Genomic DNA, 12,702 nt, shown 5'->3' with positions numbered 1-12,702 from the left:
ATCTGGACCAGGGGGGGTCGTACATCAACTCATCCAGCAGAATAGGTTCTATTACGTTGCAGCGCATTGAAATATTGAAAAAATTACATAGGTAGACATATAGTAAGTAATTGTTACCAAGAATGCGCACATCAGACGTATGCCCAGTTAATGGAAAATGATAGATACCTGTTGAGCACTGGCTTTTTGATCTGGCCTCGTCACGAGAAAAATAGATCTATATTGAAGATTGAAAGTTGGATACGGTGGATTACTAATCAAGGATTAGCCATCAACTAATTAATCTGGATCCCAGAGCAGTCATGGACTTGTATGCCGTCGGAAAATATAATTAAAGGCTGTCCTGTGAAGTTGTAACCGATAATAAATGAAGATTATGTGTAATATCTGGACTAGTACGCGTGGTAAACAGAGCCCCTGATCTGCTCGCCTAAGCATGAGAAGAGGGGAGAGCTATGGTTACTGCTGACTAAACTAGGTACGTAGGTACGTACCTATTTTATCAACAGCTAGTGTCAATCCGGCACTACCGACCCATGTTTTTTGTCCCGTGATGACCCGATCAAGATCACTCACCCACCACTTAGGCCACCAGACATGCACATTCCCCTACAAATACACGCGACCGTGGCGCGCTTGAAAGCAGTTATCTGCTAGAGCAATCAGTAACCCACTCGCATCGCTTCGCGTTCAGCTACAAAAGCCCAGCCCACCCCCAGTCTTTCATTCTCTGCCATTCACTCTGCTCATCACCTGCTGTCTAACCAACGTCTTTAATTGTTCTGAAGTAGCATCTGCTTAATTACATTTTGATTCTTCAGAACCGCAGATTTTTATCAACCCAAAATGCCTCCAAAAGCTGCCGATAAGAAACCTGCCTCTAAGGCGCCAGCCACTGCTAGCAAAGCCCCAGAAAAGAAGGATGCTGGCAAGAAGACCGCCGCCTCGGGCGAAAAAAAGAAGCGTTCCAAAACCCGCAAAGAAACTTACAGCTCCTACATCTACAAGGGTAGGTCACTCGCCAAGTAGCCAAGATTCTATCGCAACTGTGCTAATGCCGCACAGTCCTTAAACAGGTTCATCCTGACACCGGTATTTCCAATCGTGCTATGTCCATCCTGAACTCCTTCGTAAATGGTAAGTATTCTCATATATTTTCCATTGATGCACTCGGCCCCTGACACGTAACTAGATATATTCGAGCGAGTTGCCACTGAGGCATCCAAGCTGGCCGCATATAACAAGAAGTCTACTATCTCTTCCCGCGAAATTCAGACTTCAGTTCGCTTGATTTTGCCAGGTGAACTGGCAAAGCATGCCGTGTCCGAGGGTACAAAGGCTGTTACCAAGTACTCTTCATCCACGAAATGAAAATTCGTGCACTGCTTGCGTGTTTTGGGTCATTTTGGTCTTCAGTATTTTGCGTGGCATTTGGGTGTCATGATATCGAGATCCTACAGGCAGAGTATGCCTTCACTTTTGGGATTTCTTAATGCGTTACGGATGGTTTTGCTTTATGGGGGCAATGTCTTCACGGTCAATTGGGGTTTTGCGGCTGTACAATAAACATCGAGAATAGGGTGTCGAGGCAATGAATTCGTGCGCATGATGCTTGATACAAAAGCAAGTGACTGCATCTAGTCAAATAAGTATTTTGTGACTAAAGATGATTTTTGCGCTATTGCAAACCAGCTTTGGATCTCTTCATCGTGTGAGTAACTGGCTGCAAAATGCCTTTGTTGTTCACTGTGCCCAGGGCAGTACCACTACTCCACCCCATCCTTTCCAACATTGCTCTTCCTCGATTTTCGGTGCCCAACTCTGGTGCTGCCGCCCCAACAATTTCGCCCTCCTGATAATTTGCGACCGTTTTGTTTGATCCCCCGCTGACTTGTGACTTCTTGTTTCTCTTACCCTTTGTATCCAGCCGTGGTATGAAGCGACGCTGAATTCGGCCCAATGCCTGGTTAAATGCACCCTCTGCGTACGGCAATGTCCGAATCGTTCGATATAACACAGGGCGACGCTGGTCTGCTTTACCGATTGATTTCGATTTCAGATTAAATCTATTGGCCAGTTCGTGAATAATCTTGCGAGCATGTAGGTCCATAGGTGGAAAAGATATCCTAGGCGAGTTTAAATTAAGCCGTGTACTCTGCTGCGGAAGGTGGTGCAAAGCATATCAGAATAGACTTACAATTCGTCGCCATTTTGAAAAAATGTTCTTAGTTCCTCTCCGATTTCTTCCATATTCATACCTGAAGAATACTTCACACTGAGATCGTTTAACGTAGCATTCTTCCCCAGTATGCCTAATGCGCGGAGCTCCTCTCGCTGTTTTTTCCGTTCTTTTTTTTTCAGCCGGTCATTTTCCCAAGACGTCTGCAACTGTGTTTCTAAGTCTGAATCGCAATTGCGATACAACACTCTCTTCTGTTGCTGCGTTCCTTTACCTCGTTTCGGACGACATATGATTGGCTGCTCCCAATTTGGGGATTCAAAGTCAACTTGTCCACGGAATAACGGGAATTTATACAAATGACCACCTGAGCCGCTTGATTCAGTGGATTGTTGCTGAAGAATGCCTGTCGAGGAACTGGAACTCGTACTTGGTGCTAGAATAGGATGCACGGTCATGTCTTCGTCATAACGACTGCGGGATCTTGGACGTTCATTGCCAGCATCGGCTGCCTGGGTGGGCGATGAGCTACTAATGCCATGTGCTCGAGGGTTTACGTCACGAGTTTTACTCACATGATCAATATAATCGTTTCTGTGGTTTGGCCGCGAGGAGACCAAACAAGAATCTTCATCGCTGACAATCAGATTCCGGTGCTTCTGGTCTACTCGACCAAGAAGATAATCTAGCTCTCCGGTCTCTTGCATATTACTGATATAATCATCCAAGTAATCTTCATCATGTGCTCGTCTGATGCGTCGTGTGTTCAGCATTTGGCGTGCCGACGAAATAAGAGAATTTTGATTAGTCGGTTGGCATACGGAACTGTCGACTTGTATTCGTGAATTTTTCGGTTTCGCTTCGAATCTTGCATAAGATGTGTTTCCTTCTGCTGAAGAACCTGCCGCCGATGGGCAGCTCCTTCTTGAGTTTCTTCCGCGGAATAAAATGATTTCTTCGCTTGATGCGCTGCACACAGACGCTTGCCGCCGTGGTAAACCAGACGGTGCATCTCGATGGAAAGCGCGTGACTTCCTGTCATCGACCCTATCAAAATGGTCCGAAGACTCATATGATGCAAATGAACGAAACCCGCAAGTATCATGGCTGTTAATTGACTTGGTACACTTATTGAGCAGTGGTCCGCTCGCTTGGCATCTCATCTCTGACTGAATTTGGCGACCAGTCAGGCTTGTTGGTGATAAATCGCCGTTGGTGGCAATTTCTCTAGTTATACAGTCACCTTTCAAAGGCTCGGTTTGGCCGGCGCTAGTGAATTGCACTGGATTGTTTCGGAGTTTGGTATGCTCGTTCGAAGAAAAAAGTGAATGCGAAGATGTTTGCTGTGCTTCATCAACCAAGGTGAACTCAGCTTGAAAGCGAATGTCAGAATTTGGCGATATCGATATAGGCAGCATTACTACAATACAACAAAGATGTAACAACATACCGAGGGAAGAGGACAAATACGTTGCGCTATCTCTACTGAGCTTCGGTTGAACATGAGAGCCTGGGTACACGAAAAAGCCGCCCTTTTTCTGGTTCCTAGCTGACAGTCCTTTCTTCCGTTTTGCCATGATTTTGTCCGGAACTTCTGCATATCAATCAAGACAAATATAAGACAGCGAAATCCGGATATGGGCGAGGTTTGAAACTCTGAGGTAATAGCCCACTACTGCTGATTGTTATGGTTTATCGATAAGAACCAAATGTGCAGTAGGTGGTGGTGCTTAATAGCCCCGCTTTATTAGACCGTCATGTTCTCACGTCATGTGGTTATCAGCAACCCAGCACTCTAACTCTTCTTTAACAAAAGATTCGATGCGCACTTTGAAAGATAACTTTTGCAAATCCTCCTACAACACTGACTACTTTTAATCCATTTCACTTATCTGAAACCTTCTGTTCTTCACTAGATCCTCCCCCCATTCTAAGTAGGATCGTGATCGTCCTGGTGGATGTACTGGCCTGGAAGACATCGCACGCACTCTTTGCAACATCGTGTTCCTTATCCCATCAAGCTCCTCTGTCAGACTCAAAATCAAGGTCCTCTCATCCATTTTGTTTTTCACTTTTTCAAAGACTTCGAGAAACTGAGGAGTGAATGAATGCATCTGGCTCCGTTGACATCCCCAAGTAGGACCCTATTGTTGTACTTCTCTTCACATGCGAATATAACACGAATCTTTGGGCTAATAGACTGCACACCGCGAATACTCAGCCCTCCGATCACGCTATCGACTCTAACTCTTTTTAACTTCACCTTCCTATTGGTTGAATACACTGGCGTTTTTTAAGCATGGAATCCGCTATGGCAAATGTAGATCTCGGCAAATATCGTCGCTTCGTTCAAATATTTTGGGACCCTGAACCTATCAACGACACGGCTTTGGACCAGCCTGTTTGGTGCCTAGGCCGTGCGTATTCTCTTTCTGAGAAACGCGATACAGGGTCATTACAAAGGGCTTCGTCGCCAAGCGATCAGCCTTTTCAAGATTTTTCCATCGAACGAATCCTTCCAAATCCAAACCCGCAGAAAGAAACAACTACCACTACATCGACAGATACTGAAGCACAAGAAAGAGAAATTCACTCTTCTCTGGAAAGTTTATCATCTTCATTCATGTACGAAAGTCAAAACGCTACTGCTTCGGGCTGGCCTGTTGCCTTTATGGAAGATTTCAAAGCGAGGTTCGGAATGACTTATCGTTCAAGTTTTGGAATAATACACAAGTCCGATAATCCAAGAGCTGCTTCAAGTTTATCTTTGTCTATGAGGATCAAAGGGCAATTAAAAGAGCAGAACGGTTTTACTTCGGACAGTGGCTGGGGATGTATGATTCGGTCTGGACAGAGCTTACTCGCAAATACAATGTCTATCATGGACTTGGGGAGAGGTTAGTTGAAATTTCTGCTGGCGCTATATTCGTGAATACTTATTGACCTTGCAGACTGGCGCCGGGGAAAGCTCCCGGATGAAGAGCGACGCCTCATCTCTCAATTTGCCGATGACAGTCGAGCTCCTTACTCTATTCACAATTTCGTTCGCTGTGGCGAAGCTATATGTGGCAAATATCCGGGCGAGTGGTTCGGCCCATCTGCTACCGCCCGGTGCATTCAGTAATTACTCAAAGTCCTTTAGTCTGAGCGCAGCTGACTCGCGTTGTATAGAGAATTAGTCAATTCACGAGGACTGCCTCTACGAGTTTACTCCACGGGTGATAGCCCTGATGTGTACGAAGATTGTTTCATGAAGATTGCAAATCTCGATGGAAAATGCTTCCATCCGACCTTAATCCTGGTAGGAACAAGACTAGGAATCGATAAGATAACACCCGTGTATTGGGAGGCAGTCATAGCATCCCTACAAATGGCGCAATCTGTAGGGATAGCTGGGTATGTACTAAGTATTCTTTCACTCTTGACCTATGTCTATGCACTGGAGTGTCAAACTCAGACTGACCATGAGGAAAGTGGCCGACCGTCTTCGTCACATTATTTTGTTGGGTCTCAAGGTCATTTTCTCTTCTATTTAGACCCCCATCACACTTGCAACGCACTGCCATTTCACTCGGATATATCGCACTATGGTGTAGAAGATATCGATACATGCCACACGACACGTCTAAGGAGGATTCACGTTCGAGAAATGGATCCGAGCATGCTGATTGGCTTTTTGATAAAATCCCAGGAAGACTGGATAGAGTGGAAGAGGCGTGTGAAACATGTCCAGGGAAAAACAATAATTCATGTGGCTGATTCTTATCCTGCACATGAAGTGCGGGACGCTACTGGGAGGTCCGCAATTGACGAAGTTGAACCTTTGAGTGACGACGAAGATCTATACACCGGTGATGCTACATAGACATCCGCATTTTCACGAAACTCACATGTATCCTGATCTATTTGCTTTTATCGTGGGATTGCCATCCCTTTCCTTTATACTGACAAGATGTGTGAAAAGGAAGTGAGGATGAATTACTTCTAACGCGACTTTTAAGATGACAGATATGATGTCAGGCCCTGAAATTTTCTTTTAGGATTTTTTCAAACCACTACTCCATGACTCTGTTGATTCCAGACCTGAAGCTGCGTGGTTTTTCTGTCTGATATGATCAAACAGCTTTGATCTGGAGACAAAAGCAGCATGACAGACCTTACAAGTTGACTAGTGAGGTGTCATTAGTGTACGAGGACAATCCATATTTGCACATCAAAACTTTACCTCTCCGTTGGCCTTCAATAGCTGACTGGCGGCTTTCTTTTGTCGCTTCAACTTGGCCATTCCTATCTTTGGTTGCGTAGACAGAGGTTGAGGCTTGAAACCGTCGACGAGAGAAGTTGACTCATATTTAGCATGCGAGACAGGGTGATCCGTCAAAGTTTCGCTAGCAAGGCAAACTTCTGCCTCTCCCCTGGGCGAGTCTTCTTTGCCATTCTTTTCATTGTCGACCTGTTTAGTAGGCAAGTTGGATGATTGCCCACCATATTGTCCTAGTTCATCTGCACCTGCGTACTGATTCAATTTATGGCTCAGCTCGGGTTCGTCATCAAAGGCTAAAGACTTTATGACGCTCTTAGTTTCGATCCATTGCGTCTCCTGACTAATGGACGACTTTTGAGCTTGCCCGGCGTCCTGATTCTGGACAGCTTTATTATTCAATTCAAAACTGATGCTCTCGTTCTCCAATTGTCTGCAAAAGTTTTGAGTAGCCTTGATGTGCTTCTTGCTGCGCTCATGAGCCTCTAGTTGTTGGCTGCTTTTGAAAGATTTACTGCAAACAATGCAGTTGAGAATCTCAACTTCACATTCCTCTTCGTCTTCGGAAAAGAAACCTTCAAGTTCCTCGTCATGGTGTTGGTGTGTCCAATCAGGACGCTCGTACGTCCCAAATTTCTCCTGATTGGCTGCCCGTGACCTAGCAGCTTGTGATGCAGCTGCATTTCGCAAGAACTGTTGCCGCTCTGCCTCGGATTGTATATTCGGGAGATACCGCGGATCCCTTTTCCGAACAAAGGTGAGCAAGAACCGAACAGAATCATTAAATTCACGAATAGCGTCTTCTCGGCGCTTCTTGTTCTCTCTTTCCATTAGCCGACGGACGCGACGGTCGGGGGCTTCAGATACGCGATATTTATCCTTCCACGAGAATGATTTCTGGGTGGAAAATCCAGACCAAGAGGTATAGAACAACTTGACGACTGAATCGTAGTCATCTTCGGAAGATCCAAATGTGGCGTAGTCCGTCGTCTGTCCATATGCCGCCGCCGCTTGTTCTTCGAGTGCTAAGTGTTCAAATGTTTCCCTCACAACCCCAAAGAATCCTGTAGGTTCGTCGTTAAATGGTATAGCGGAATTAAATCTTCGTATCAAATTTGAAATTTCCTCAGCTGAGGTCAGTCTGACATTGTGGAAGGTCCTGGGCTCCGGGCTATCGCCAGGATCGTCTTGTCCTGCTAGGATAGCATCGCGATGGGAGTCATACCAGGCTCGTTCCTGGGGATCGGACAGGATCTCATATGCTGCTTGAATTTCCGCAAATCTTGTCGTTGCGTCCTGTATATCGTTGAGATTTCGATCTGGGTGTAGTTCCAGAGCCTTTTTCCGATAGGCTCTCTTTATTCTTGTGAAGGTCAATACTTGGCGAGAAGCTCTGGGGGTTCCATTGGTCATCATACGTACTCAACATCAGTAGCATCCCTGCCCACTCCTATCAGTTCGTAATAACATCTTTTAGTCGTCAGTGTTGCTGGCGCGGACTGGCCGGCACCCATATTTCAAGGGACCTGAGCTGCAATCTAACGACAAGGGATTAGCTGTCTTCAGCCGATACTTGTCTATTTAATTCAGTAGTACTGAGGCTATGCCGTGTCAGAGAAGGGGCTGAACAAGACAAAGCCCCAATATTTCTCAGTCACCTTCATTCTGCACTTGCACTGCTGCAGGATGTGGGGCGGCCAGTCAGGACTTCTTGGTGTGTGAAGTCAATCTTTTTCTAGCGGGCTCTTCCTGGCCTCTGATTAAAAATCACAGCTAAAACATCACGTAGCAACTCTAGAACATGGCTAAATATTAAATCTAGCCATCGCCATATCATGGGGAGCCGTCACTATGAAGTTCGCCCGAGACTTCAGAGTGACCCTCGCCAGCCAAAGTTTGTCAACTCCGTTGCGCATCCATTTCGCCCCATTGCAGCAAATTGATATTGCTTATTTGATGCGTATCATGCGCTGACACCATTTCGCATTATAGACTTTCCAACTCATTGGATTGAAAGGGCAATTCCATACGGTCAGCTAAAAAAATGTCTAAAGAAGGTGCAACGAGAGCTACAGGACTTAGGTCTCGATCCTGACACGCTCCGGGCGTTGTTGGACCCGACCACGACATCACCAGTCGCCCTTCAGTATAAGCTAAAAAGTATGCAGCCCGAAAATCATTCTATGCGTTGTCCTCAACAACGAGGCATCTAAACATGCCATGCTGACTGGGATCCCCCCACACAGCTGCAAATGGCTCTAATTTTGTCCGCCCAAAGCTTACTGTCTACGTCCACATGCAAGATGGTGTTGCCGTTGATGCATCCCTCACACCGACATCTAGAAGGTTCTTTGAGCGACTCGCCTCAGAACATCGTCTCACTGACATATTGAAACTCGACGAGCAGGTGAACACGACACGTCCATCTGAATCTGTCCCACCATCGTTTACACAAGGTTCTTCACACCAGGGCGAAAAGTCTATCCAGGATATATATGAAAAAGTTGAAGTACCCTTGGTCTTTGATGGCGAGTTTTTTGACATGCTACAGAGTGATGTAAACGACCTTGCTGCTCTCCAGGTTCTGGAACAGCGGAGACTGACTGCAGATGTGATAGCGCTTGGGAAAGAAGTCTCACTCGTTTGCCGGCCCAGTCGATTGTCAAAGAGCGACCTTGCTCGATGGCGTCGCGTCTTTGAGTTGTACCTTGATGCCGAGGTTTTTTTCGGCACCCACGAGAGAGACAGTGGTGCAAGATCAAGCCAAATAGCGCTGAAGCAGCTTCAGTGGTTCCAGGCTGAAGTGGAGAAAAGACACCTTGTGAAGGAGTTCAAACTTCGAGAGAGCCAGGCGGCTTTCTCGAAGTTCGTCAATCTGAACCTAAGCCTATTAAAAACTGTGCAATTCCAAGAACTGAACAGGCTTGCAATTGTCAAAATTCTGAAAAGTAAGTCAGCACACATAATATACTTTCATATTGTTGTAACCATTTCTAACCAAGAGGCCTCAAGAATTTGATAAGAGAACGTCTCTGGGTGTATCGCAAACATTCCGCTCTGCCATGCCATCCGATAACTTTCTGTCAAGAGACGTTGCGAAGGATGTGTGTGCTCAGATGTCGCAAGAGCTCGTCGCAGTGGTGCCTCAACTGAATGACTACCTCTGTCCTGTGTGTTTTTCTGTGGCTTATCGCCCTGTGCGATTAGATTGCCAGCATGTGTTTTGCATTAGATGCGTAGTCAAGATACAGCGGCAGAACGAAAGACATTGTCCGTTGTGTCGTGCCGATGTTATTATGACCGCATCAGCAGGTATACCACACTCTCTCATAGCGCACAACCTCTGCATCCTCTTTTACTGATAGTAGCCAGACAATCTAGACCATGTACTTGAAAAATACTTGAAAAAATATTTCGCCCGAGAAGTAAAGGAAAAGAAACGATCCAACGAAATAGAACGAGGTGTTGAGGACTACGGTCCCGGATATACCCATCATGACTGTGTCATCATGTAATACATGGCTTAGTATTTTAAGAAGTTTTTTCATTGAATCATAAAGATGACTGGTATGGTGTTGACTCACGCACGTGGGAGAGTCTTGTTTTATTGTGTATTAACAACACAGGACATTCGACCCGCATCCAAAAAACTCAGCCTCACCTTTCCGAAAGTCTTGCTCGGTTTTTTCTCCGGACGACACCTTCAAAGGGCCTATAGAGACGAGGGTAAGTCGATTATTCTGCAGTATTGCTCATTAGAAAATAGCCCATATCCAGCGACCGTACAATAGAGCGATAGCCCAATGAAGCTCTGAATAACCCAATGCACTGTATCTATGACAAGAAGTAAAACCGTAGCTACCGAAGAGCCATCATAACTCAATATTCAGTTCTGATTTATACTTGATTCGGCTGCCTTCAACGCTTCTAAAAAGGTCTTTTGGAGGGAGACCGTATCCTCCAAGCCGACGCTCACACGAACCAGATCTTCGGTTACTCCAAACTGTGCAGCCCATGAAAGCTCCTGATAGTGAGCAAGCAAGACATAGGGACTACAGAGTGTAAAATTTGTCCCAAGACTTGGTCCCTTTGCGATTTCCATCGCGTCATAGAAGGCTTGTGCTTGCTTCTTATCATGGAAGACTATTGAAAGCAATCCTCCATACCCTCCATTCGGCAATCTATAATCATCGTAGTAATGCTTGGAGGTGTTCAGCTTGGGATAAAAAATACTATTAACGGTGGGTTGCTTCTGCAAGATTGCACAAATAGCCTCTGCATTCGTGTTGATGCGCTTCAACCGGTTCTGGAAATCCCTGCTATTTCGCTCCATAAAAACAGCATCTTCAGGCCAATAAGTGTCCTCATATATATGGTCCACGGCGTCTTTCAAGTCCTTGTAGTACTTGCTATTCGAGTTGAATACTATACTCCCCCCCATGACGTTGGAGTCACCGGAGAAGAATTTCGTCAGGCTACTCACAACTATATCAGCATCCGATAGCACGTTGATATTTGCGAAAGTTCCAATCGTTTCATCAACCACAACCGCAAAATCAAATTCGTCAGCAAGCCGGCGAATTCTCTTGAGGTCTGGGCATATGAGAAGCGGATTGCCTGGAAACTCGCAGAAAAGTGCAAGGAACCGTTGCCCGGATTTTAGGAGGCTTTCAAGGTGGTCAAGATCAGCCGATGAAGCGTGGCCATAAAATTCGCATCCCGGACCGAATTTTTGAAGAATTTTGAGCGTATCGACATATGGAAAACCAAAGCTGATGCTTTTGAGCTGTCCTCTGGCTGAAAGCAGCACACGATGAGCATTAAAAATGGCGTTCATCCCTGCTGGAAACAGGTAAATGTCATTCTCACGTAGGACAAGCCGGCCCCTTGAATTTGTTGCCAGTGCCTCGTTTCGCATGTTCAAATCCTGAACTATAGACCCTGCGATTCGTCTACGGATGGCAGACTTGGCGCATTCCACAAACGCCAGGTCCAGATTTCGACCAAATCTTTCTTCTAAAAAACGAAGGCTTTCCTGCGACTCTTCGCTTTTGTTCGCTGTTTGCGCGTTCAAGGTCGGTCTAGTATGAGCCGTGATATTGAAACCAGACCGGTGATACCGTTTAGGCCCCCGTATCACCATCCTTTTAGCTCCCGCTGATGCGTTCAGGCAGTCTGCCTCGGTTGCGGTGACAAGAAGTCCATCCCTGAATAAGCTATGACAGAATTCAGCTTGGCGGCTCGAAATACCATCTCCGGTGTGCTGCCAGTATTGTTTGGCAATGATAAATGCACTATCCGGCATTAATACAGCAGATAACGTTGGTGAAAGGTTCTTAATTAAGATATTTGATATCTTTGATGTATCCAACTTCAACTCAATAACGTCCATTGCATCGCAAAGATTGCTCTGGGCATTTGTGACAAATTCGACACAACGCTTGGCTGCCAGTCGCGTCGGAAATAGCATGGCCTGTAGTCCATTTTTCCCAAAAGTAGATGTGATATCGAGGGCGAACAGTTGTATGCTTTTATGGATGAAAAATCTGAGACCGTAGATCTTGTTAGTTGATAGATCGATCGTTAGAAGATGGAACGATATGTTGTTCGTATGCTCGCACCTGGGATAACCAGTAGCCATTTGATTCAATACCCATTTTTCTCCCTCTTCGTAACCAACATTGGCTTGCCATGTAGGTAGCGATACGCTTACAGCCTGTGTTGTGTCAACTGATGGCTCTGTAGGTCTATGGTATATATAGGTGAGCTTACGTGTGCCGTGTCCGAGGGAATGGCTTCGCCCAGGGCGAACGGCGACATTTCAATTTATGTATCTCTCGGACCTATCGCGGACTTCGAATCAAGAGCACCCTTGTTTGTCGTCTCTTCGCGGTGATTGTGTTTGGGTCAGATTATCAGTCAGATCCAAATGCCCATCCGAAAACCGGAAAGCTTACGCTAAACCATTTAAAGAAGCGTAGATCTCATACGGGCTCTGATTGGCCCAATATTACTTAATCAGTCCGCCTTAAGGACCAGCAGAACAAATTCAAGTCCCCAGCGGCGATACTCTGATTTCGGGGTGATAATGGCAAAGGGCGATAAGCTTATTTCACTCTCAGGATCAGAATTCTGGCGGCAGCTTATGCAAATATGAATACAGTTAAACAGTGCCATAAGTACGTCACGTAAGTACGTCATCTACTCGACCTCAAAAACAAGTAAACTAAACTGTTCCCTGAGTGCGAAGTTTCCCATCTCA

General features: G+C 45.7%; 6 protein-coding genes across 6 annotated transcripts; 3 read left to right on the top strand and 3 right to left on the bottom strand.

The window, feature by feature from the left end:
* Positions 1-846: 846 nt before the first annotated feature.
* On the top strand, positions 847-1,371 carry UV8b_06347 (uncharacterized protein; the record flags this gene model as incomplete). Its single annotated transcript, XM_043143844.1, has 3 exons — positions 847-1,009; positions 1,066-1,137; positions 1,193-1,371. The coding sequence occupies 3 exons, from the start codon at positions 847-849 to the stop codon at positions 1,369-1,371; spliced, it is 414 nt and encodes a 137-aa protein (XP_042999779.1).
* A 126-nt stretch (positions 1,372-1,497) lies between these two features.
* On the bottom strand, positions 1,498-4,293 carry UV8b_06346 (uncharacterized protein; the record flags this gene model as incomplete). Its single annotated transcript, XM_043143843.1, has 10 exons — positions 1,498-1,631; positions 2,041-2,126; positions 2,198-2,312; positions 2,454-2,546; positions 2,610-2,691; positions 2,755-2,929; positions 3,001-3,226; positions 3,423-3,551; positions 3,630-3,773; positions 4,068-4,293. 10 exons carry the CDS (start codon positions 4,291-4,293, stop codon positions 1,498-1,500), a joined length of 1,410 nt encoding a protein of 469 aa, XP_042999778.1.
* A 185-nt stretch (positions 4,294-4,478) lies between these two features.
* On the top strand, positions 4,479-6,044 carry UV8b_06345 (uncharacterized protein; the record flags this gene model as incomplete). Its single annotated transcript, XM_043143842.1, has 4 exons — positions 4,479-5,076; positions 5,131-5,299; positions 5,351-5,575; positions 5,654-6,044. 4 exons carry the CDS (start codon positions 4,479-4,481, stop codon positions 6,042-6,044), a joined length of 1,383 nt encoding a protein of 460 aa, XP_042999777.1.
* A 171-nt stretch (positions 6,045-6,215) lies between these two features.
* On the bottom strand, positions 6,216-7,954 carry UV8b_06344 (uncharacterized protein; the record flags this gene model as incomplete). The annotated part of the gene is made up of 3 exons (XM_043143841.1): positions 6,216-6,347; positions 6,405-7,803; positions 7,863-7,954. The coding sequence occupies 3 exons, from the start codon at positions 7,952-7,954 to the stop codon at positions 6,216-6,218; spliced, it is 1,623 nt and encodes a 540-aa protein (XP_042999776.1).
* A 337-nt stretch (positions 7,955-8,291) lies between these two features.
* Positions 8,292-9,955, top strand: UV8b_06343 (uncharacterized protein; the record flags this gene model as incomplete). The annotated part of the gene is made up of 5 exons (XM_043143840.1): positions 8,292-8,334; positions 8,433-8,600; positions 8,687-9,388; positions 9,453-9,752; positions 9,813-9,955. The coding sequence occupies 5 exons, from the start codon at positions 8,292-8,294 to the stop codon at positions 9,953-9,955; spliced, it is 1,356 nt and encodes a 451-aa protein (XP_042999775.1).
* A 371-nt stretch (positions 9,956-10,326) lies between these two features.
* Positions 10,327-12,260, bottom strand: UV8b_06342 (uncharacterized protein; the record flags this gene model as incomplete). The annotated part of the gene is made up of 3 exons (XM_043143839.1): positions 10,327-11,986; positions 12,062-12,156; positions 12,213-12,260. 3 exons carry the CDS (start codon positions 12,258-12,260, stop codon positions 10,327-10,329), a joined length of 1,803 nt encoding a protein of 600 aa, XP_042999774.1.
* Positions 12,261-12,702: the final 442 nt, after the last annotated feature.

The sequence above is a fragment of the Ustilaginoidea virens genome, chromosome 5 (assembly GCF_000687475.1).
Source record: "Ustilaginoidea virens chromosome 5, complete sequence".
Lineage (NCBI taxonomy): Eukaryota > Fungi > Ascomycota > Sordariomycetes > Hypocreales > Clavicipitaceae > Ustilaginoidea > Ustilaginoidea virens.
Note: the sequence above shows the minus strand (reverse complement) of the source record. Positions and strands in the feature narration are given on the sequence as shown.